General features: G+C 41.8%; 3 protein-coding genes across 3 annotated transcripts; 1 reads left to right on the forward strand and 2 right to left on the reverse strand.

Annotated features, from left to right (window-relative positions):
- Positions 1 to 3,507: 3,507 nt before the first annotated feature.
- Positions 3,508 to 5,417, reverse strand: LOC110957202 (growth arrest and DNA damage-inducible protein GADD45 gamma-like). Its single transcript, XM_022203102.2, has 3 exons — positions 5,256 to 5,417; positions 4,574 to 4,781; positions 3,508 to 4,455 (listed from the first exon to the last, which is right to left on the reverse strand). Exons 1-3 carry the CDS (start codon positions 5,354 to 5,356, stop codon positions 4,342 to 4,344), a joined length of 423 nt encoding a protein of 140 aa, XP_022058794.1. The 5' UTR covers positions 5,357 to 5,417; the 3' UTR covers positions 3,508 to 4,341.
- A 5,279-nt stretch (positions 5,418 to 10,696) lies between these two features.
- On the forward strand, positions 10,697 to 12,265 carry gadd45gb.1 (growth arrest and DNA-damage-inducible, gamma b, tandem duplicate 1). The gene is made up of 3 exons (XM_022203101.2): positions 10,697 to 10,939; positions 11,057 to 11,264; positions 11,380 to 12,265. The coding sequence occupies exons 1-3, from the start codon at positions 10,794 to 10,796 to the stop codon at positions 11,491 to 11,493; spliced, it is 468 nt and encodes a 155-aa protein (XP_022058793.1). The 5' UTR covers positions 10,697 to 10,793; the 3' UTR covers positions 11,494 to 12,265.
- A 3,098-nt stretch (positions 12,266 to 15,363) lies between these two features.
- Positions 15,364 to 24,378, reverse strand: nim1kb (NIM1 serine/threonine protein kinase). Its single transcript, XM_051938645.1, has 3 exons — positions 23,127 to 24,378; positions 20,080 to 20,348; positions 15,364 to 16,385 (listed from the first exon to the last, which is right to left on the reverse strand). Exons 1-3 carry the CDS (start codon positions 23,398 to 23,400, stop codon positions 15,627 to 15,629), a joined length of 1,302 nt encoding a protein of 433 aa, XP_051794605.1. The 5' UTR covers positions 23,401 to 24,378; the 3' UTR covers positions 15,364 to 15,626.
- Positions 24,379 to 24,433: the final 55 nt, after the last annotated feature.

Consider the following 24,433-nt stretch of genomic DNA (forward strand, 5'->3'; position numbering starts at 1 on the left):
TGGTCGGTCGTATGTGCAACACGGAGCCGCTTTAAACTTTCCTGCTTCTTTGGTCTGTTTTGGTTGATTTCCAGTGCAGCATTGAGTTTAACAAGTTGCAATCAGTTGAAAAAATAAGAGCATAATACTGCCACCACCGTGCTTTATAATAGGCATCGTGTTCTTACGGTTAATAACATTTTGTAGACTTTACATTGCATGAATCCAACCAGAACCTCTGCTTTTTAAGCTTTTTTTTGCATGGAAACAGTTACTTGAAGGTGGCAGATCAACACTTTACCTGCTGACTAGAAGCAAAGAAGCTGCTCTTTCATTGTTGTTAGTGTTAATTCGGGGTGTGTTGATGGGTTGTGGGGGTTCAGCAGCAGCAGTCACCTCCACAATAGCCATCATCGACAGGCAACATGCAGGTCAGAAAGACTTTAGCGTTCGAGTCCAAACACACAAAAGCCCCTCGAAGGTTCTGAATTGCAAATTAGAGAAAGGAAAGAAAAAGCAGCGTGTGCCAGGAGCAAAAGATCACCTCCATTAATCTGCAGCCTTTCTGTTTCTACAAAGAACGCCATCAACAGACACCAGTGTTCTGCTGTTGTTTGGTAGTTCTGCTACACTCAGACATCAAGTATGTCTTAAGGACATAAATGCACGGATTACTTGTTATTTCCTTCATTTAAATTCAGAGAAATCTGAAGCTACTGCATTTGAACACCTCAGAAACACACTATCAAACCAGAAAGTGTCTCTAATGGCATTGCTTTGACCCCGGATAATTTTCATGTACTTTACAATCCTACTTAAGTATTTTATGATCCAGATCAGAACTTCAGCAGATAAACACAATTCTTCTGTTTTGCAAGCTAATACACCATTAATTGGGTGTGATTATATATTTCCATTCATTTGATTGCCATCCATTCTACTGTGAAGAACCTATTTTTGAACTCACACATGAAGCACATCTGTAGCTCGGCCTTTTTTTAAAAAAAACCTGCTTAATATCATCAAAATCAGGACCTTTCTGCCCTAGAGAGATGCTGTGCAATTAGTCCACGCATTTCTAACTTCTATTCTGGACTCCCTATTATCAGAAAGTCCCTATAGTTCTCTGAACATCACCTAGTTTATATAAAATGAGCTCTGACAGGAACCAGTAACACACAGTATTTCATAAATATTAGCTTCTCTTCATTGGCTGTCCATAAAATCCAGGATAGACTTTAAAATCCTGCTTCTACATATAAAACTCTTCAAGGCCAGCCTCCATCGTATCCTAAACCTTAGACCTTGTTGTACCATATTTTCAGACTGCAGGTTTACTTGTGTTTCCCAGAGTTTCCGGAAGCAGTTATAGGTTTAGTTTCAGGAGACAGAAACCCTCTTTATTTTCAGTATTATGCTTAAACTTTCCTTTTGAATTAAGTGTATAGTTAGAGCTTTGTCAGCTAATGCTAGCAGGTAGTTAGCATAGCTATAATGTCATAAACTGACATTTATTTGTTGTGCAGAGATATAACAAGATATAACATGTAAATTACAAATTATTAAAGATGCTGTTAGATGGACTTTGTTACTGGTTTTGTCGACCAGAACCTATTTCATGTCCTTGCGCTAAGCTAAGCTAAGCTAAGCTAAGCTAAACAGTTGCTTGGTTTGGCTGCATAGGTTGCGTTTCTATTGTGTATTTTTATGCACGCTGGGAAGAAAACTTTCAAAAAAAAACATCCTGAGTTTTGCAGAAGTGGTTGAAGTGATTCTCTACTTTTTCTTTGAGGAGTTAAATTGCATAATGTGAGATGGAAGCAGCTTTTCTGAACAAATTTCTGACAAAACAAACTTACTCGGCTGTTTGTCCTGCTTTTGTTGCCTTCGAACAGCCTGAGACACGGCAGACGTAAAAGAATAAGTACAACTTCGTATATCTCTCTGTTGTTGTCTTGCACAATGCCAACGTTTTGTTTGTTTGCCATTTTCTGAAGACGCTACACAGACGAGCTAATTCTACTTTAAGAAGCCTAATTCCCATTTTCTGTTCTTCCACACAAGATGATGGCTTTTGCAAGAAGACACTGATCCCAAACACACCTCAAAATCCATAGTGGATTACGCCAAAAAGCACAAGCTGAAGCATTTAAACATCATCCAAACGCTAGAGAAAGACCTAGAAAGGAGCAGTTCAGGCAAGAAACTTAAGAAATCTCTCCGAGCTGGAAGCCTTTTGCCGCAAGAATGTGTGAAAAACCCCAAAAAGAGGAACTAAAAGACATCTAGCTGTTACTTAAAGGCTTAACAAGCTGTGATTCCAGCCTGAAGGGGTGTATTTAAGCAGTGACCACACAGGATGCCTTCAGGCGCTGCTCCTTTTAGAATTTAAAATAATAAAATATGGTAATAAATGCTTAAGATATCACAGAAATGTCTCACCTTTAGCTTTATCAGATCGCTTATTTAGTCACATTAGCATTCCTCCTGCTGCTTCTCGCTCTGTAAAATGTTCATTACTTCTTTTTTTTATGAATCCAAACACGGGAGCTGCATTTTAAGTGAGCCAATAAGCTGAAGCAGGAAACATTACTTCACTTGATGCACTTTTATGCTGCAAAATTGATCAATATTCTGCAGAAAAAGACCATTCAATAGGTAAAAAATAATTGTAATCAAAAGTTTTGCACAAACTAATATAGCTACAGACGTGTCTGACTTTATAGCTGCACATTAGTAAGCAAAAGAGGTTCCAAAATAGGCTTTCAGGTTTTCATGAAACAGTTCAGTGTCACACTGAGCAGATGCAGTGGAGTTAAAGAAAGGAGATCCTGCAACAGAAAAGACGTCAGAGTTTCTTTTTGAAATACAAAGATGGGATTAAATTAGAGGAGGAGCAGCAGGTTCATGAAGAAAAACAGAATCTGGCTAAAAATTGAGAATAATGCTGGTAATCAACATAAAAAGCAGGGTTTAAAAGAAAGACTAGAAAGCTTATCCATCATGATTTGCATCTTGGAAATACTTTTCCCTGCTTTATTATTCTCTATCTGTCTTGTGACCCCTCAGATTTATCAAATGACACCTTGAGCGGGCCCAGACCCCCAGGTTGGACACCACTGCCTTATAGAGATAAGAGGTACTCATCTCTTATGATAAAAATGACTGAATATTCCTTTAAATTTGATGTTCTTGACAGAAAATGAAGTTTTATTAGGCTGCTGCATGGTGGAATACTTAGCTGCTCGTGTTTCAGGCAATAGATTTGCTGATTGAATACTTTTTTCATTTGTTTCATGTGAAAAATTAGACAAAATTGTGTGTGAAAGTGGAGATCGGACATGTTTCCTGTGAGTTCTGGATGGTTTGTGAGTAATTGCTGCTGAGTTTGTGCAGAATCCGATTTAAAAATAAATTAAATTCCAGCAGAAAATCTCAAAAAAAGGCACAAAAACCTGCAAGTCTACAACAGAAAAGACATACATGGGACTTCAGACAAAAAAGCCACAGAACAGTCAGTGAGAAAAATGAATTCAAATGTTTTATTTATATTCTTTCATGCTACAAACAGTAGATAAGTAGTTAACAAAATATCTCATTTGACAGAAAATTCTACATTTTATTTTTTTGCTCCACACTTCAAGATTCAGAATCAGTTGGATTCTATTTTTTTTAACACTTTTTGTAACTTTTCAATGTTAAATATCTAAAGTGAAACCTTTAGATATTTTTTAAGGAATATTTTTGCCTTTGTTAAGTTTCTAAAGTGAAACCTTTAGCGATCAGACTTCTTTTTTCTTTTTTTAAGTTTTAGAGTATTTTATTTTTTGTCATTGTTAAATTTCTAAAGTGAAACCTTTAGAGAATTAAGACAATTCTGGAAAGTGGGAAACATTTGCGCTGATGTGCAACTTGTTGTTTTGTTGCTCAGCGTGAAGAGGACACCTTTAAAAAGTCCCTTTTTAACAAGGCCTCTTCCTCAGCACCGCTTCTTCTCCTGCTGCGCGTGCTTTTTTCCACGTGCGACATTTGCTCTGTGGACAACCACAGGACGCAGAACTCGCTTCTCCTTCCTCTCCAAACCTCATCCGCACAAAGAATGAGGGTCGATGCGTCGCTCCTGTGGCATGCCCGACCTCATTCACACAAAGAATGAGAGTCATCTTGGCATGGACGGGACAGGAGGCGACGGTTCACGGGGGGCCTCCTGGGGGCCCGGCGCCGTGCTGCCTGGACGGGAATCCTCCTCAGGAGTGTCCAGGGATGAGCAGAAACAGGGTCATCCTGCTGTAGGATGAAGTATTTCCAGGTGAGACGCTTCTCGCAGCATCTTCAAGCAAAGTGAGGAGCCCTGAGAGCAGATCAGCGCTCGGGGAGGCTGATCTCAGGAACCCAGTCGTTCAGACGGCGGCTCTCCTCACAGAACAGGTGCAGCTTCTCCAGAGCTGGATCCTCCCAAGAACCTTCAGCTGGGTTCTGTTCACAAACAACAACAAGAAGAAGAGGTTTAGTCTCATGTTTCTGCACACAAAGCACCACATTTACAGCTTTAAAGGTCTTCTCAATGCCATGTGTTCCACTGAGCTTTACGCACCGTGATGAGGACGCAGTGAGCGTCTTCCAGCTGCTCCGCCTTGTCTCCAACTATCTCCGCCAGACGCTGCATGTCGCTCACTCTGACGATGCTGATGTCGTTGTCGAAGCAGAAGGACTGGATGAGGGTGAAGTGGATCTGCAGGGCGATGTCACACTCGAACTCCTCGTCCATGGCCAGAACGCAGAAAGACACGCTGTCTGGATCACTGTGGAGACAAAAAAAACAAAAAAAAACCTTTAGATCCAATCCTCAACACGATACAAACTCATTGAAAAGTTTAGGGTTCATGTTTTCCATGAAAACTCACACTTTTATCCATGTGCTAACATAACTGCACAAGGGTTTTCTAATCATCAATGAGCCTTTCAACACCATTAGCTAACACAATGTAGCATTAGAACACAGGAGTGATGGTTGCTGGAAATGTTCCTCTGTACCCCTATGGAGATATTCCATTACAAAATTTCCAGCTAGAATAGTCATTTACCACATTACCAATGTCTGGACTGGATTTCTGATTCATTTAATGTTATCTTCATTGAAAATATAAGCTTTTCTTTCAAAAACAAGGACATTTCTCAGTGATTCCAAACATTTGAATAGTAGTGTAGGTCAACTTAAATCTCCAAAAAGTCCCTTCTAAGCCAGGTTAGTGTGGTAATGTGTTAGAATAACTTACTCAGTCATGATCTTGGCGCTCTCGTAGACTCCTACAGTGAGCCGGTCTTCGCTCTGAGCACACAGCAGAGCTTCCTTCAGAGACTTTCCAGGAGACTGCATGTTCAGTCAGCTAGCAGCATTCACAGAAGTCCAGACAAGAAGAAGAAGAAGAGTTTGTGCTGCTTCCAGGAACTCTGACAGCATTTATACCACAGACCCGGCACACGTTCAGCTTCCCATTGGCTGCCTGGAGCACAAAGGCCACAACAGGCCGGCAGCCTCCCCTATCCTCCCCCCTCCCTGAGGGACGCGTGCCCATAGAAAAGTCTTAGAAAGTCAGGGGCAGCTCCGGCTGAAAGGATCCTATGTAGAAACTCTGTGACCTTTAAATGATTCTTTGAAGCTTACAGGAATAATGGAACCACACAAGAAGATCAGAGTCAAGTCCTCAAAGTTGTGGAAGGATTAGAGGCTCCCAGTCAGAGTGACAGAGGAGGAGACAGCAGGATACTACATCTACAGCACAAACCACAAAGCTGTGCTGTAGATTTTAGAAACTTTTACCTGTTGACGATCCTTACAGTGACTTATGTCTGCATTCTAACATATTGTACTTTCACTTAAAGCTTCTGCATTTGTGACTAATACGCTTCTAAAACAATTTTTAAGTGCATCACTGCGCAATTACACTGTAAGTTTATCCAAATCTGAATCAAATGTGTAATAATAATAATAATAACAATAACTTTATTTCTATAGCACTCTTAAGAACAATGTTCACAAAGTACTTTGACAATAAAAAAAATGCAACACAGACAATCAGTGAAGACATAGGACACAAGTCAGAGCAGTCAGGCAAAAAAATGTTAAAAATGACAATAAATTAAATGAATAATTAGCTAGATTAGTCCTCATATCAAACAAATAAACTCGACAGCTTAAAATTAAAGAATAACATTGAAGATAAGATTCAGGACATTTTTTTTTTTTTTTTTAAATAGGAGAATTAAAGAGATGACATCACACCAAAGAACCCGGCAGCTAAAAGTAAAATAAAACAAGAGAGAACATCTAAAATAATACAGAATAAAGCACTAAAACTAAATAAAGCTAAACTTTGGTAAACTTTGTATACAAAAGCAAATGTTTTTCAGAAGAGATTTTAAAGAAGCTGGTGACTCTGCAGGACTTCTCTCCTCAGGCAGGTCGTTCCAAAGTCGAGGTCCTGATGGAGAACGTTCGGACAGCTTTAGATTTAAGCCTCGACTTTGGAACGACCAAAAGGGATCCACCTGAGGCTCATATGGGGTCAGCAGATCATAAATGTAGCTTGAAGCAAGACCCTGGGGAGCTTTAAGATCAGTAAAATCTTAAAATCAATTCTAAAACCAACAGGGAGCCAGTGGAGTGCAGCCAGGATGGATGTAATATGATGATGTCTGTTAGAACCAGTAAGAAGTGTTGCTTCTCTGTGATGATTTACAAACTGAAGGAACTTGTTATGGATTTTACACATGTGATTAATAGAAATCAATGCCACCAAGCAGAAGCTGCAATGAAACCTTTTTTTTTAAAAAAAGAGCTAAAATATATATCTAGAGCCATAATTGTTCTAAACAATATCAAAAATATAACAAAGATCTTACATGTGCAGTAATCTGATGATGAGGATGAAATGTTTTTATTTCTCAGTTGTACTCCAAGGCACTTTGTACTTTTAATTCTATTTCTTTTGGATTTTATTCTAGTTTTCAAAGTGTTTGTCTCAATCCTTCATTTTTTTTTGACACCTACAGTAGGATTGCACCTTCAGATTTAAAAGTCTGTTGGTTTGTTTTTGTGTTGGGCAGAAATGAAGGTGCATCTTTAAACAACTTGGAAGCAATATAAAAAGAAAATGTGGAACTTCTTGAAGGTTTTTAACTCAGACATACTGCATGTACATCTCTGAAAAGTTTTTCCTGTTTGACAAAAATCTAATAAATAAAAGTTTAAATATGTTTTTGTTCTCGAGTTGTTTTGGTTTCAGGCTTTTCTTCATCGAACCAGCAGTTTGATATTTTGACTTTCTCATACTCTTCTGGAGTCACTGAGGCTAATATTTGACCTCTGAATGCTAATATCAACCAAATCTTGCTGCATACAAGTAAAAAGATCACAAATAAGAGCAACATGTGTGTCAAGCAAATGTAGTTTGTAGCTACAGAAGCTAAAACTGGGCCTCAACTTCCATGTTTAGAAGTCAAATCATGTTTGCAGAAGCTAGAATTCGCAGATCCTGACAAAAAAAAGAACAAATTATATCTGATAAAGTTTGTAAAAGTCAATATTTGTTACCAGAAAGTAGAAAACTGCAGCTTCTAAATGTTGTTTGTCATTAAAAGTTGAAGCTTTCAGTGTTCCACCTGTACTGGATGTCAGACAGACACTGTTTTTTAGACTCGTGACCAGTTTTCACAGTTTGAACTCTTGTTGCAGATTAAGCAGTGGCACGCGTCGCTGCTTTGCATGCGTAAAGACGGGGCTCACTCACGGCGCGTGGCATCTGGAGATGCCTGCATGCTTTTATCTGTCTTCTCTGCATCAGTATCCACGGCAACCGGGAGATACCATCTGTCCCGAGGGGAGGGGGGTGGAGTGGGGGAGGAAGGTGAGGTGAGGCCGGACAAAGGGAGAGTCAGGCAGCACCTGCTGAACGTGTTTTGTTGTTCAGCTGCAGATATGATGTTTGAATAAAACTAAAACACACAGAATGCAGCTATTACGAGTAGCTTTCAGTGACTTTTGCAAATATTGCTCAAAAATTCACTTACTGATCAAGACAAAACATATATCGCCTTCTTACTTTACTTTATCTGCTAAAATGTGCGCATGTTTCCTTAAATATGAGTCATTTTTTGCGCACCAGAGGCTAAATATCTGCAAAAGAAATTGGACTTATCTGGCAGCTTTGATCACTTTCCATTATCACGCAGAGGCTGAGCTCCGCTGAGGCGCCGCAGGTCACCAGAAAGCAGCTTTAACCACCAACACCTGTCGCGTTCCGCCTCAGAGGCCTCCGTCTGGCAGATGTGCTTCAGCAACAATAGCTCCGTATCGATTTGCACGCGCCTGCCCCGTGGTCATGCAAGTTGATCCTTCCTAAAATAGATCAGAGCCCCTATCAGCTGGATCCAAGCCGCACTTTGGGCCAAAATTACGCCTCTCGGCCAGCTGATGTGAGGAAGAGTTTGCAGCAAAAACTGAAAGCGATGTGGATGTAAACAGCTGACAGTGTTGCTGCAATAATGTGCACGTAAGCGTTTTTGTTGTCAGAAACACGTCCAGCATTCTTGCAGGTGTTTACATCCAAAACGGAAAGTGAGTTGTATCTGCCTTTACACGCATGGCATCTTGTTTTTTTTTTTGAGCGATAACACTTTCCATTGTGAAAGTTTGGACCGTAAGCTCTCCGCTTTGGCATTCAAATTTAATCAAAACTCAGACAACAGACTGGCCAATGTGGAGACTTGTAGACAAAAGCTCGGCGCGCCCTGGGGTCGAGGTTGACCTGGGTTTAGTAGAGAGGAGAGGAGGGTGGAGGGGGGGGGGGGGGGGGCTCTCATAGCGACAGTTCTCCATCTGCTGCTCTCCCATCCGCAGAACAATAGCGCTGAATCAATCACCGCCAACCTGTGTCTCCTGCACCGCCTCTCAGCTCCAGCTCCCCTCCTCTGTTTACGCAGCAGTGGCAGCAGGCCCGACCTGATGCGAGATGTGTTTTGGATTATTATGCAGATGAAATTGCTCCGAATAAGCACGAAATGTTGGAGAAGAACTGCTCTATCAATGAAACAAGTGAAACAGACGCGTGCGTAAAAGTGTCGCCATTTTTAAAGTTATGGATAACTAATGAAAAGATGTCAGATGCAGGTTTTCCTTAAAACCACAGAGAGAAATTTAGTGAATCTTTATTAAATATCACCAAACAAACGAGTTCTGTTGTGCAGAAACTCTTTAATCTGCGAAATGGATGAAACAGAGCTGTGCGTAAAAGTTTCGCTATGGGTATAGTTAGATATACCTAATGGAAAGATGTCAGATGTGGGTTTCATTTAAAACCACAGAGAGAAATTTAGTGAATCTTTACTAAATATCACCAAATAAACAAGATCTGTGGTGCAGAAACTGCTTAATCTGAGGAATGGATGAAGCAGAGCTGTGCGTAAAAGTTTCGTTATGCTTAAAATTTTGGATGCATGATGAAAAGTCGTCAGATGTAGGTTTTATTTAAAACCAGAGAAAGAAATTCGGTGAGTCTTTACTAAATCTGACCAAATAAGCATGATTTGTTGAGTAGAAACTCCATGTTTGAATGAACAAATGAAACAGTTGTGCGTAAAAGTTTCGGTTTGGTTACAAATATGGAGACAAAAGACTTCTGTCAGATGTAAGCACATTTCAGACCACAGAAAGACATGTAGTGGATCTTAACTAAACTTGACTAAATAAACACAATTTGCTGTGCAGAAACTCCTTAATCTGAGGAATGGTAAAACACAGTTGTGCGTAAAAGTTGGCTAATTCGTAAAAAGTTGTCTTTTAAACCTCAGATAAATGCATTTATTGGACCCATGCACCAAATGCCAAACATCAGTGCAACAAAGTTGGACCGCTCTCCCTTTACAGTCCTGTTCGTGTGCCTCCTGAACTCCCCAGAGTAAATAAACAAAAAAACACCAAGGATTTTGTGGACAGCTGATGGCCACGTGGTCAGCATGGGCCAGCAGTGCAGATTGCGCAGCACGCACAGCGTTCTGGCACGCGCTGGTCATTTGCATTTGTATGGGGAGCCGTGATAATAGAGGGGCTTCTGTGCGCACAATGAGGCCGTTTTATGGCCAGCTTCTAGTCCACAGATGGCATCATCCACCTGCCCTTTCTCTGCTGCTGCTGCTGCTGCTGCTGCTGGGGGGAGGGGAGCTTTTACACTTTCTCCATGTTACTGCTGAAACTAGATCGGCAAAAAAAAGTCCAAAATGAAAGGAAAAATATTGAAAGTTTACAAGTAAGAGAGTTCACAGTGGAGTTTTAACGTTTGATTTAAGGTTTAGTGTTTGCAACTGAAGCAATAAGAAGCATGTGTGCATTTTTTCTGCATATAAAATTTAATGCAACTCTTATGAATGCATGCAAAAGTGCAAAATGTGCAGGATGCATCTGTGCAATCAGAATAATGCTTTAGTTGTTTTGCAGAAAACTGCTGCAAACTGATCAAACTTTGTTTTTAAAATCAAGCTATTTTTAGTTTGGAGGCTCCTGCGTGCAGAAGGGGAGCGTGCGTGGCTCGATGACCCCCATCAATCTGCCACGAGCCAGAGTGTGACAATAGCATTATCATACCAATACACCATTCAGCTCCAGCCAATCAGGGCGCAGCGCTTTCACTGCGCCGCACGAGCTGCAGCGTATAAAAGCGGCAGAACACAGTTCTGAAAGCACTCTGCTCTCTCTCGGATTTACTCTCCGACTAAACTCTCTAAAGCTCCCCTGAAAACTCCGGAATATCTTCTTCATCATGACTCTTGAGGAGGTTCTGATCCAGAAAACCACCACCGAGCGCGCCCCGTGCACCGGGACGGCCCTGGAGGAGGTTCTGGAGGCCGCCAAGGACAACGACTCCCTCACCGTGGGGGTCTACGAGTGTGCAAAAGTTATGAATCTGTAAGTATGACACTCAGATATTCAGCTGATATCACATTCTCATCAGTTTGGAGACAAGTTTGTGTCGTGTTGAGGATTGGATCTAAAGGTTTTTTTGGTTTTTTTTTGTCTCCACAGTGATCCGGACAGCGTGTCTTTCTGCGTTCTGGCCATGGACGAGGAGTTCGAGTGTGACATCGCCCTGCAGATCCACTTCACCCTCATCCAGTCCTTCTGCTTCGACAACGACATCAGCATCGTCAGAGTGAGCGACATGCAGCGTCTGGCGGAGATAGTTGGAGACAAGGCGGAGCAGCTGGAAGACGCTCACTGCGTCCTCATCACGGTGCGTAAAGCTCAGTGGAACACATGGCATTGAGAAGACCTTTAAAGCTGTAAATGTGGTGCTTTGTGTGCAGAAACATGAGACTAAACCTCTTCTTGTTGTTGTTTGTGAACAGAACCCAGCTGAAGGTTCTTGGGAGGATCCAGCTCTGGAGAAGCTGCACCTGTTCTGTGAGGAGAGCCGCCGTCTGAACGACTGGGTTCCTGAGATCAGCCTCCCCGAGCGCTGATCTGCTCTCAGGGCTCCTCACTTTGCTTGAAGATGCTGCGAGAAGCGTCTCACCTGGAAATACTTCATCCTACAGCAGGATGACCCTGTTTCTGCTCATCCCTGGACACTCCTGAGGAGGATTCCCGTCCAGGCAGCACGGCGCCGGGCCCCCAGGAGGCCCCCCGTGAACCGTCGCCTCCTGTCCCGTCCATGCCAAGATGACTCTCATTCTTTGTGTGAATGAGGTCGGGCATGCCACAGGAGCGACGCATCGACCCTCATTCTTTGTGCGGATGAGGTTTGGAGAGGAAGGAGAAGCGAGTTCTGCGTCCTGTGGTTGTCCACAGAGCAAATGTCGCACGTGGAAAAAAGCACGCGCAGCAGGAGAAGAAGCGGTGCTGAGGAAGAGGCCTTGTTAAAAAGGGACTTTTTAAAGGTGTCCTCTTCACGCTGAGCAACAAAACAACAAGTTGCACATCAGCGCAAATGTTTCCCACTTTCCAGAATTGTCTTAATTCTCTAAAGGTTTCACTTTAGAAATTTAACAATGACAAAAAATAAAATACTCTAAAACTTAAAAAAAGAAAAAAGAAGTCTGATCTCTAAAGGTTTCACTTTAGTAGAAAAAGGCTGAATTAACTTAATGTTTAATAAAAAAAATAAGAAGAATTTGTTAGATGAATCTATTAACATTTTATTATGTTTAAAGATTTGACTCAAAGGTTTTGTTGGAAACTAATTTATGTCTGAAACTAAATGAAAAAAGCTCAATAAAATGAAAACAAATGCTATATGTGACTTGTGTTTTTACTTTCTCTTGGTGATGAATGTGACAAAAGTTTCAAACTCAGCAGATTTGCATGGGAGGCGCTCAGAGCTGTCATCTGCTCTTCCTCCTCCTCCTCCTCCTCATCTGCATGTCTATGGCGCAGCGCACAATAGCGCCGCTCGGCTCCAGCGGGCCGCACAGAGCGCCTATTGTCTGGAGCGCAGATGTCTCCGCGAACCACGCCGCGCCATCTGCCGCTTCCTGCAGGTGGGGGTTGGCCGGGACAGAGCGGGGAGGAGCCGGGGAGGTGAGCAGGTCCAGCAGCGCCGGAGGGGGGTTGTTGGCCGGGTTGGGTCTGGCTGGTTTGGTCCGGTTGAAGGAGGAGGGAGGGGGGATCATCTGGTGTCCCGCCAGCTGCTGTCACCACTATTATTTACTCGCATCCACTCGGTGAAACTTTTGGTAAACAGGCCACAAAGAGCCGAGCTGTGTTTGGGTGCTGCCACCTGCTCCCAAAGCAACAATGAAGTCTGCACCAGGCGTCACGTTTTCAAGCACTTTATTAGGTTTTTCATCAACAATAAGTCTGTTGAAGAAACAAAGCTTTCATAAGTGGGGCAGCTTCCCTCTTTTTTTTCATTTTAGACACTTGGTTTTGAAATATTTACTGTGAGCCCCGTGAAAAGATCAAATCAGCAGCAAGGACTTACATTTCAAAGAGGGAATTAGAAAATGGGAGCTTTCTTGGTTTATTTAACTCACATTTTATCAACTTAGTGGCTCTAAAAAATTTCTTTAACTTTTATGCTTTTCTTCTGTTTTACCTCTGCAAGCCACTAAAAAACCTCCAAAACAAGTACTTGAAGAAGGCTCTGTGCCTTCTTTGACATCTTTAATAATTTTTCAGTTTTTATCAATAACACCAAGAAGTTAGGGCTGCACAGTGGAGTAAGTGGTTAGAACTTTCGCCTTGCAGCAAGAAGATCCCCGGTTCAAATCCCGGCCTGGGCCTGGGGTCTTTCTGCATGGAGTTTGCATGTTCTCCCTGTGCATGCGTGGGTTTTCTCCGGGTACTCCAGCTTCCTCCCACAGTCCAAAACTATGCTGAGGTTAATTGGTTACTCTAAATTGCCCGTAGGTGTGAATGTGAGTGTGATTGTTTGTCTGTATATGTAGCCCTGTGACAGACTGGCGACCTGTCCAGCGTGTCCCCTGCCTTCGCCCGAGTCAGCTGGGATAGACTCCAGCACCCCCCATGACCCTAGTGAGGATAAAGCGGTGTATAGAGAATGGATGGATGGACCAAGAAGTTATATATGTGCGTGTGTGTGTATATATATGTATATAGATATGTATATATATATATGTGTGTGTGTGTGTGTGTATATATATACAGGGGGTCCTTGACTTACATCAGAGTTCTGTTTCTACGGCCCAACCTAAGTTGATTTCCACCTTAAGTTGGAATTCCATCATTTATGCCTGGGAGCCAGGGGCGTCACTAGGTTTTAAGGACGGGGGGGCTTAGCCCCCAGAAGATGCACAGGACGTTTAATTTCATAAACAGCTAACAAAAACTGAGAAATTGCTTTTCTACTTTTTGGACAGATTTAGATTTATTCAGAGATACTTTACTGTGTAAATGTTTTAGGCCACAGTGGCCATGACCTTTGCTCACAACACAATAATTCAGGGCTGCCAACTTGTAACCAGACCTTAGAGTGAGATTTGGTCTGTGTGTAATGCTGGTGGGAGTCTGGGGTCCTCCCCCAGAAAATTTTGAAAATTATTGATCCTATTTCCTGCATTCAGGTGTATTATTTTGCCCTTTTAAAATCTTATTTTTGAGATAACATTAAGGGATGACTAAAAAAACCCATTGAGCTTAAAAAAAAGAACAGAGCAAGAGCAGGCAGTATTGAAAATGGTTCTTCATGTAAAATATGGATGAAAGTTCTGTGGTTGGATGTGTACAACACATTTCAGTATTTTCCATAAATATCTGCATAACTGAAATAACTCCAGCAACCACTTTGTAACATTTGTCTTGGAGGATTTTAATGCACTCAACAGCTTCAAATTGACCACATCAGCCAACTAAACAATAAATGATGGCTCCAACGCCATCATCGAGTTTGCGGACGACACCACGGTGATTGGCCTCATCAAGAACAGCGATGAGTCGGCCTATAGGGAGGAGGTGGATCGCCTGGCTGCGTGGTGCAAGGATCATAACCTGCTACTCAACACTTAGCACTCATTTTGATTTAGACTGATTAGCATACAGAACCCTGTGATGTTTCTGGTTTACAGCTGAGAACTAGTTGCTAAAAGTACAGATTATTTCTTATTTTAGGTGTGATAATTGTCAGTAAACATTCTATGAAGTGGAAATTAACAGGGTTGTATATAGTGCTGTTCTTGCACAATATTTGTCTCTTAATTGCCCTCAGGATTCTGTCATTGAACTCACCAGTTTTACATAACAGGCAGATGCTGCAGCTGATGATGCTGTAATTCACAGAAACGAAGAAACAAGTCCATCATAATTTGAATGTTAACAGTCCAAAATGAAAAGATCATAGACAGCTTTCCTATTGGGTTAAAGAGCCAAAAAAAACCATGAAAAATACTTTGTAAAAGCGAGAGGTCGGTAGCAGCTTTTATTTTTTCGTACAACTTTTCAATATATCTGTTGCACCCAAGTTTGTATGGGTCTCTAAGGATGTTTTTGAATTTTTGTTCTGAAAATCCGACCTCTCTGTCAGTTTTTTGTCGTTCAAAAATTAGTGCTGGATTCAGTCAACTGATAATGTTGTGGGCCAAAAATGCCAGAGCGGATTTTTTGCCCCAGTCCACCCCTGTGTATAACGGTGTTTGTAATAAAGGTCTTGAATTTTCAACGATTATTTCCTGCTTTTCGCTCCTTATTTGGATGAAGTTATCGTTAACCCCCTAAAACATATGTGGACTTGTTTTTGTTTTCTTTGAAAAGAGCTTATTGTTCCTAATAATAACAATAATAAAAATAACAACAACAATCTTAATAACAATATAAATATTATAAAATACAAGAAACATAATAGATATTAGATATTATTTTTATTGGTTGTTCCTTATCCCAAATAGCTAGAATAAATCTAAAATGTGAGCCCAACCACAGCGCGGGTCTTAGGAGGTTAAACAGGTTTTATCTTTAATAATCCCAGGAGGCACTTTAACCTTAGGCTAGCCCAAAAAGTTGCATTGCAAGTCATCAAACTGTAAAAACTACAGTCACTTACTCCAAAAGCGATGTAAAAGTCAAATAAAAAAAGATAAATAAGGAGCTCCTATGTGCTACATGTTGGTACAAAAGACAAGAACTTTGGTATAAAAACTGCTCATGACAGCACACAGAACTTGGAGGTGTGCCGGAGGCCCCTGTAGGCCCGGAGTCCCTCCCTCTTGGGGTCCCTCACCATCCCTCGGACCACCGGCAGGCAGTCGCAGCCTCTTCGTTTCTGGGCGCGGTGCAGCAGGATGCGGTAAAGTCCGGTGACGGGGCTGCGGCTGTCTTTGAGCTGGTTGTTCCTCAGGTGCTCCACGGTGACGCCCAGCTCCTCCAGCGAGCCCCGGATCTCCTCCTCCACCTCCTCCTGGTCGCTGGGCTCCGAGCTCCCGGGGCTCTGCGGGGGGCTGGCCGGCTCCGGGGGCACCAGCGCCCAGGGGAACTCCACCGGCAGGAGCCAGTCGCAGCCCAGCATCTGGTCGACGGCGTAGCGCTCGGAGGGCGCCGCCTTCAGGATGCCCTTGATGAGCCTCTGGCAGGGGCCGGGCACTGAGGGGGGCACGGTGTAGGAGCACTCCATGATGCAGCGCCGCAGCTTGCCCATGGTTTCAGCCCTGAACGGCATGGTCCCGGTCACCATGAAGAACAGCAGGACGCCCATGGCCCAGATGTCCACCGGGGGCCCCAGGTAGCAGTCGTCCCTGAAGAGCTCCGGGGCGGCGTACGGAGGCGACCCGCAGAAGGTGTCCAGGGCGTTGTTGCAGTTCGACACCTGAGTGCTGAACCCGAAGTCGGCCACCTTCACGCAGCCGCTGATGGTGAAGAGGACGTTCTCCGCCTTCAGGTCGCGGTGGATGATGTTGATGTTGTGCTGCACAGAAGAAGATAAAGGATAGTTTTACAAAGCTCTAAAGCAAGATTCCCTGAAGCCGAGTGTTGAGGATTGAAAAGGGAACATTTTTAAGCACAAAAGACCTATTTTTCTTAATGAAACTGCATAAAAGTAGCCTAGCCGCGCTAGACAACCCAAGGCAACGAATTTAATTCTCTGCCAGGGTGGGTCTAGTTACCCTCCATAAGGCTCGAGGCTGGATTCTCCTAAAACTGGCCGAACCAATCACCATGAAGTGTAGAGTCAGAAGGCGGGTGTAACGAAGTGACGACAGAGGCGTGACGATTCTGACAGAAACAACCGGCGCACAATAAACAGTTATCTTTTGACTGGGCTTTGGCCACAGCCCTTAAAGATTTGAAGCTAAAATTCAACTTGAAAGATAAACAAAGGACGGCACTGAAGTGTTTCATTGAGAAGAAAGACGTATTTGGACTTATGCCGACGGGATATGGCAAATCCTTAATATACCAGCTGGCTCCGCGGCTCCGCTGGTTGGGAAGCTAACGGGACTTAGCCACAATCCGCCGGTGCTCTCGGAACTACGTCAGCCTATTCGTTGCGTTGATTGGTTGTATACCTACACAATTGCTGCAGAGGGATTTGATAGACAACCTTTTAGCCCGCCTCCCTCCCTGTCGAGCTTCCCTAGACCCTTGTGCCGTCAGAAACATGGGTGTAGCATGGCTAGGCCAGCATAAAAGTAGATCTTTGGTTGCAGTTAAACCCAAAAGTAGCTCGACAAAGAGTTCTCGTCTTTCAGGTTGCAGTGGATGATGCTGACGTGCTGCAGAGAAGAACAAACTTGATGGTTTTAAGAGATACAGAGCAGATTGTAAAGTCATGCACATTTTTTTGAAGCTCCAAGACAAGATCCACTGAAGTTAGTGTTGATGATTAGAAAAGGAAAGCTTTTAAGCTCAAAAAAGAAGCCCAGGAGTAGATCGACAAAAAGTTCTCTGCTTTCAGGTTGCAGTGGATGATGTTGGTGTTTGTGCTGCACAGAAGAACAGATTGTAGTCATGTTCATGTCTTTCTGTTTCAACTGTTCTATTTATCAAAGCTAAAAACAAAGACCCTCTGAAGCCAAGTGGTGAGGATTAGAAAAGGAACATTTTTAAGCACAAAAAAATAGATTTTGAAACTGCATAAAAGCAGTGTTGGATACAGTTAAACCCAGAAACCCAACATGTTTGCAGATAAAACATTTCCCCTCAGCTGAGAATCTGTATCAGTCGTAAGTAATCATTGAGGCGCTTCTTACAGCTGATTTCAATCCCAGACTCTGAACAAAACCTGCTCTGGATCTTCAGTTCTGAGCTGAAAAAGCTGTGAGAGGTGTAGCGCCTTTAAAAGCCTAAAAGAGAAGTTCAGCTGCTTCCTACTGAAGCTCCTAGGATCATCATGACCTGGATGCCTGAGCAGCTACAGACATTCTGAAGCACAATATCTCAACACAAATGCAGCTAAAGTCTCTTATAAGTGCACTTTTCTTCATGAAATTTTAATTTAAGCATATACTAGTTACAGTTAAATCCAGAAGTAGTTAAATAATTCATGAACTGGGTTAGACAACTTCATAATAAACTACTTAAAGTCTAGTTTTTTGACATTTACGGCTATGTATGACAGGTTAAACACGCCCATGACATGCCGTTACTGAAACCTTTTCCACAGTAACAGCGCTGACAGTGACTCATCAAACAATAACAGGAGCCTGAAAGCGAAGCAGCTAATTCCACCGTTTTATTTGCATGTGTGTTTTGCTACTGCGACATGTTAAAAAGCGTGTCAGTGAAAAAGGCCTGTTGCTGCTTGTCTCTTTGCTGGATAAGTGAAGTAAATGAGAATACGCTGCTGTGTAAATGTTGGGCTGCTGTTGATGCAGCGGCGGTTAAACAGAAAAGCACCTGCTGCTATTTAACTGACCACAGGGACGATGAATTCAACGGAACTTTTCATAACAGTGTTACAGTTCAACCTAGCATGAGTTTACATAGTTTTGATCCTATACAATTAAGAGAAAAATGAAAAATGGTGCTTTTTTAAAATCCTTTTTTCAGGTTCAAGAAAAAATAAATCTAGAAAATAATGAAAATGATCAGACTAATGTTGAGTGAGCACCCTGTTTTATTTATTGTGCTGCAGGTCAGCATTCCTCTGCACAATAAACTCTGTAAACTAACTATCAAAACTGAATAAATAAATAAGCAAGTAGTTATTCAATGAAGTATTTTACCTAAAATAATTACTTTAACTCCTTGGTTATGGATAAATTTAATGCACATTTTTAACCCTTTTTATGTCTAAGACAAAAGAAAACAAACAAATAATGAAAATTACAAATAGAATTTTGATTTAGTGCCCTGTTTTATTTTATGTATATATATTGTTGGTTACACTATGTTTTTTATTCTCTTTGTTGTTTTATTCTTTTATTTTGTGAAGCACTTTGTGTTGCATTTTAAATGGATGAAAGGTGCTATATAAATAAAGTTTGATTTGATTTGATTTGATTATTCTAGCTTGTGTTGTTTTGTATTGATGCATTTTGGAGAAGTGTTTTGTGCACTTTTAATCATTTTTCATGTCTAAGACAAGATAACCCGTCCAAAAAATTATGAAAATGATAAATATAATGTTGGGCTCCAGCACCCCCCGCGACCCTAATGAGGATAAAGCGGTGTATAGAGGATGGATGGATGGATAAATATAATGTGGAGTTAGTGCCCTATTTTAATTTTTTTAGTGTATGTTGCAAGTCAACACTCCTCTGTACAAACTCTTCAAACTAACTATGAAAAATAACTAACTAACTAACTATAAATAAGGAAGGAAGGAAGGAAGGGAGGGAGGAAGGAATTATCCATTAAAGTACATGACTTTGGATAAATATTTTGTGCTTTTTCATTTTTTATCTCCAAGATAAGATAAATCAAGAAAAAAATGAAAATGATAAATATGATTTTGCGTTAGCACCCTTTTTTTTATTTTAGCTTTAGTTGCAGGTCAGAACCACAAACTATGCAAACTAACTATGAAAACTGAAGAAATAAAAGTAATTTTCCCAAAACTATACTTTTAAGTCCTTGGTTTTGGATAAATAGTGTGTATTTTTTCATGTCTAAGACAAAACAAACCCAGAAAGTATTTAAAATTATTAATATAATGTTGAGTTAGCACCCTATTTTATTTGTTTTTAGTTTGTGGTGCAGGTCAGAGTTCCTCTGTACTATAAACTCACCAAACAAACTACCTAACTATGAAAACTAAAGAACCAAAGAGTAAAAAAATGATCCTAAAATTATTCTTTTAAGTCCTTGGTTTTGGATAAATGTCATGAATTATACCAAATATGGTTGTTTGCAACTGTCTAAACTAACTATAAAAAATAAACCTGAAATTCAAGTTTTAAGTCCTTAGTTTAGGACAAATGTGAAACATTTTAACTTCTGAAACACCAAACAGATCTGCTAAACAGCTTTCCTGTCAAGAAATTAAACTTTTATTGCTTTTTCCTCCAACTTATTTTCCTTTTTCACCTTTCTTTAATCAAAAGCTCCCACTCTTCAGTCACTTGTGCCACAAAAGTATTGATTTTACTGTAACTGATAAAAACATGAGCTCCTTAATGAAACAAAGCCCAGCTCAGAAGTGTTCCCTGGTCACTCACCATGTATTTGATGGCAGACAGGACCTGAGCGAAGGTGATCTTGCTGGTGCTGTCGGACAGTTTCCCCTCGTTGCAGATCCGGTTGTGCAGGTCTCCTCCTCCGGCGTACTCCAGGACCAGGTACAGGCGGCTCGGTGTCTCCACCACCTCGTACAGTCGCACCACGTTGGGATGCTGCAGAGACTCCATGCTGCTGATCTCTCTGGAGAGGAGACGCTGGGCCTGAGCGTCCAGCCTCATCCTGTCCAGGATCTTCAGGGCCACTTTGTCTACGAGGAGGACGGAAGAAGAGACGGAGTTAACGACAGATGACACCAGAAAAAAGATGCAGCTCAGGATTTAGCCATAACAACAGGAGCTGGAAGTGGTAAGAATGTTTAAACGTTTTGCTGAGATGTTTGGTAGATATACAAAAAAGATTTGATGGCAGTGTTTGTAACTGATGCAAGTTATATTTTCAGATAAAATATCACCTGGTTGGATTTAAGGATTTCATACTTTCCTACTTCATCTTGGGTAGGGTTCAGAGTTCTGGTCAGACAATTTAAGCATTCTAATAGATAGATAGATAGATTAAACCTTTATTAATCCCACAGCGGGGAAATTTACAATGAATTTACAATGAATGATTTATAATGAAGTCTAGAGGTTTAAAGTCACTGTCATTGTGCTTTATGGTTAAGTTGACATCATTTATCAAACAAAAACTTCCCAATTTCCAGGTACTCAGAGAACTTTTGAGAACTTTTCCATAAGTGTAATGCCACTGGGTTTTGGACCAAACACAGCATCACTTTGAGCTCTGGAAATCTCCATCCATCCATCCATTCTCTATACACCACTTTATCCTCATTAGGGTCGCGGGGGGTGCTGGAGCCTATCCCAGCTGAAGGGAGGGGACACCCTGGACAGGTCACCAGTCTGTCACAGGGCTACATATACAGACACACAATCACACTCACATTCACACCTACGGACAATTTAGAGTAATCAATTAACCTCAGCATGTTTTTGGACTGTGGGAGGAAGCCGGAGTGCCCAGAGAAAACCCACACATGCACAGGGAGAACATGCAAACTCCATGCAGACAGATCCCAGGCCCACCCCAGGATTTGAACCAAGGATCTTCTTGCTGCAAGGCGAAAGTGCTAACCACTACGTCACTGTGCAGCCCTCTGGAAATCTCATTTTTAGTAATTTTTTAGACAATTTCAAGACGATCATTAGTATAAGAGATCATAAAACCAATGGTTAGTTTCAGTCTATGTTGGATTTAACATTTTATACATTAAACTATTTTAAAAAACTAAGCAGAAAATAAAACTCAAACATAAACGCAGCTGCATCCTTACCAAAGAATATAAACATGATAAAAACAACAGTTTGGAGTCATTTTCTAGATGTTTTATGGCTATATGGTTTGGGGTTTTAATGTAAATATTGTTTTGTTTAATTTAGCTGTTTCTCTTTGGGACTTAGTCACTTATCAGAAACTATACTAGGTCAAGTTCATATGTAGTATCCAGCAAAAACTGGCTTCACAGCTCTGAGTCTCTGGTTGGGTTTGCCTCTCAAATCTGGAAATATCTGTTGGGTTCAATCATTTAATCCTTTGCTTTTCAAAAACCAAAAATGGCCTGAATATGGACTTAGATAGTGAAAACGATGTGCATTATGCTCCACTACAAACAAACAAACAAACAAAAAAGGTAAGAAACGCCAACTCTCACAGAAAGGCCATGGCAGGAGGTTATTCTTCTGAACTGGAACTAAACCTGACACTGACGTCTTTAGGCCTGGAGAAGATTAGATACTTTTGCTTTGGTAATTTTGTAAATTCAGCCTTTGTGGAAAGACCTGAAACCTCCAGAAAATCTACCTTGAAATGTTAATTTTCTATAGGAGAGAAGAATAAGGGGAAACAGATGGTGTGAGGGGGCTAGAACCAGACTGATCTAACCCATAAAAAATAGAGTTTTCAATAGTTTCTGTAATTTTTATGGTCTATATTTTGGTGTGAGAGTGATCTAACCCACAACTCAAATACAGCATTACAGTGCAATGTTAGAACATTTTTGAAAACACAAAACTTTGAAGCCATTTTTCTCCAAAAATACAGAAAGTGAGTCAGACCACTTTGCTTCCAAATCCTGCCTGCCACTTTTGCTTGATGCCCTCACTTTATTTACTGCTATAATTTCTTTATTTTATCATTTACATACTGCCCAGATGATGCTTTGTCCTCCTCTACTATCCTCTTCTGTTGCTATGGTAATCTCTGTTCTGTTTGTAATTTGTAGAACTGATAAAACGTCAAAAGAAAGATTGGAGACTTCCCTTTGCAGACTCAGAAACACTGCAGTGTTCGGGTCAGTGAGCATTACAGGGTTAAAGACAGAGCTTTGGTGTGTTTCGGTCTCAGTTTTAAACCTGCGTAGAACTCCAGCAACAACAACAGTGTGTTGGCTGTGTTTGAAATTCTTCTTGTGCTATTTAACAACCAGTTTAACCTTGGAGAACCAACCTCTGCTCACCTCTGCTCTTAAGCCACTAACGAGGTGTTCTGGGAAGACCTTTTTCTCATAGAGGAACACGGCTAAATACCGAGCGACAATTATGTAAGAAAGGATCACAGAGGAAGGAAACAGAGGTGAAGCAGGGATGTTACAGTAGTTCTAAATGACTTAAATGTATTCAAACTAAAAAATGTCCAGAATGACTCAAAATTCTGAGTCTGAATGCATTTTAAGTCATTTAGAACTACTGTAATGTCTCTGTACACCAGATGTCTCACCATGCTGAATGTAACGTGTAAAACTGACCCACAAGTTCCATAAAACTAGCTCCACTTTACACTTTGAGTCATTTTAGAAAAGATTTTGTGCCGTTTTAAGGCTCTGTACGTCAGCGGTAGAAAGATGTTTCACCGTGCTGAGTGTGTCTTCCAACAACTCGCTCCTCTGTTCACTGTTTCTGAGCCATGCTGCATTTATTTTCCACATCAAGTAGTTTTTTTTCCTCTCAATATCTCTTATTTGTTTGTGTACCTCTAGTCAGAGCGTGAAAGGCCAGTTTGACCCTGGAGAAAGTCCCGTAGCCGATCTCCCCGCGGACCTTGTAGAAGCCCACCCTGCGGCCGATGATCAGCTCCTTGATGGTCTTCTCGTCCTTGCACATGTCGACGGTGAGCTTCTGCAGGGGGGTGAGGCGCAGCGGGGGGTCGGCCTCCTCCTCCTCAGGGCCCACGTCGGAGCTGTCCGTCAGGCTGTAGAGGCTGTGGTGGCACTTGGTGCTCGCCACCTGGTACTGGCCTCCAGGCATTTCTGCAGCTGGCTGAGGACACTGGCATCTTCAGGAGGAAAATACGAGTCATTGCCAGCTCAGAGCTTGTAAACGCAGGAGCATGCATGCACAAGAAGAACACGACAAACCTGAACAACACTCAAATGTTAGTAGTGAACGCAATCTTGGGTCTTTATCAACCAGCGGAACCTAGTTTTCCAGATATTCTCTGCAACTTGTACCCATGAGGTTCTACACTTAGGTCTTCCATTGACATCACACGACAAAAAAGGCCTTGTATAACATTTTGTAAATGTAATTTTATGGAACTTTAAGCATAAAATGGCTGCAAACAACAGGGAAAGTTTGTCTTACCAAGTTTCCAAATTGCTCCTCTGCATCAAAACATGGCTGTAGAGTCCGTTCCAAGTGATATTTCTTCGTTTGGCCCCTCAGGACCCAGAAAAATGCTACAATTGCTTACATGCTACCACCACAGCATCTCTCTCGTTCCTCGATGACTGTGCAATGAAGGCTACAAAACATGAGACAACAGGCAGGGGAGGGGGCAGGTCTGTCTGTGTGAGCCATTAGTTAAGTGAGAATCTCTGGCCACACCTCAATCTTTTCCTCATTGCCGAAAGACGAAGGCTTAAGATGGTGTCATGAACTCTAATCCTGCGTTAATTTAGGTCCGTCCCAATCCCTTCAAACAACTAGCGACAGTTCACGGCCATGAAAACGAGGCCAGAAACCCCACAACGGATGAAAAACCTGCACAAATATTTGCATTTTCGGCCTCAGAACACAGGTTTAGCATAAGACACCTCTGCCAGGTGGAGGACTTGTGTTATGTAGCAAAGGTTAAACGGCAGGCTTTTCGTGAAGATGAGACGTTATGCAATAGTATTACTCAATGTTCCCATAGAGATTAGCTCTCTGTTCCCCTTTAGATGCTGCCTGTACTGCACACATAAAGAGATTAGAAAACATGAGGTCAAAGCCCGGCCGGGAGGAGTCGCTTCATTCAGGTGTGTCGTCCCTGTGAGGAGCAGCGCGGGGGGAAACAAAA

Source organism: Acanthochromis polyacanthus, chromosome 18 (assembly GCF_021347895.1).
Source record: "Acanthochromis polyacanthus isolate Apoly-LR-REF ecotype Palm Island chromosome 18, KAUST_Apoly_ChrSc, whole genome shotgun sequence".
Lineage (NCBI taxonomy): Eukaryota > Metazoa > Chordata > Actinopteri > Pomacentridae > Acanthochromis > Acanthochromis polyacanthus.

What these genes read in the sequence shown, in the direction of transcription:
- gadd45gb.1 (XM_022203101.2), top strand. Translation starts at nt 10,794, where the DNA reads ATGACTCTTGAGGAGGTTCTGATCCAGAAAACCACCACCGAGCGCGCC. An exon ending in TGTGCAAAAGTTATGAATCT is followed by an intron (nt 10,940 to 11,056) that starts GTAAGTATGACA and finishes TTGTCTCCACAG; the next exon opens with TGATCCGGACAGCGTGTCTT. An exon ending in CTCACTGCGTCCTCATCACG is followed by an intron (nt 11,265 to 11,379) that starts GTGCGTAAAGCT and finishes GTTTGTGAACAG; the next exon opens with AACCCAGCTGAAGGTTCTTG.
- nim1kb (XM_051938645.1), bottom strand. Translation starts at nt 23,400, where the DNA reads ATGCCTGGAGGCCAGTACCAGGTGGCGAGCACCAAGTGCCACCACAGC. An exon ending in CTTTCACGCTCTGACTAGAG is followed by an intron (nt 20,349 to 23,126) that starts GTACACAAACAA and finishes TCCTCCTCGTAG; the next exon opens with ACAAAGTGGCCCTGAAGATC. An exon ending in TGTCTGCCATCAAATACATG is followed by an intron (nt 16,386 to 20,079) that starts GTGAGTGACCAG and finishes TCTTCTGTGCAG; the next exon opens with CACAACATCAACATCATCCA.
- LOC110957202 (XM_022203102.2), bottom strand. Translation starts at nt 5,356, where the DNA reads ATGCAGTCTCCTGGAAAGTCTCTGAAGGAAGCTCTGCTGTGTGCTCAG. An exon ending in AGCGCCAAGATCATGACTGA is followed by an intron (nt 4,782 to 5,255) that starts GTAAGTTATTCT and finishes TTGTCTCCACAG; the next exon opens with TGATCCAGACAGCGTGTCTT. An exon ending in CTCACTGCGTCCTCATCACG is followed by an intron (nt 4,456 to 4,573) that starts GTGCGTAAAGCT and finishes GTTTGTGAACAG; the next exon opens with AACCCAGCTGAAGGTTCTTG.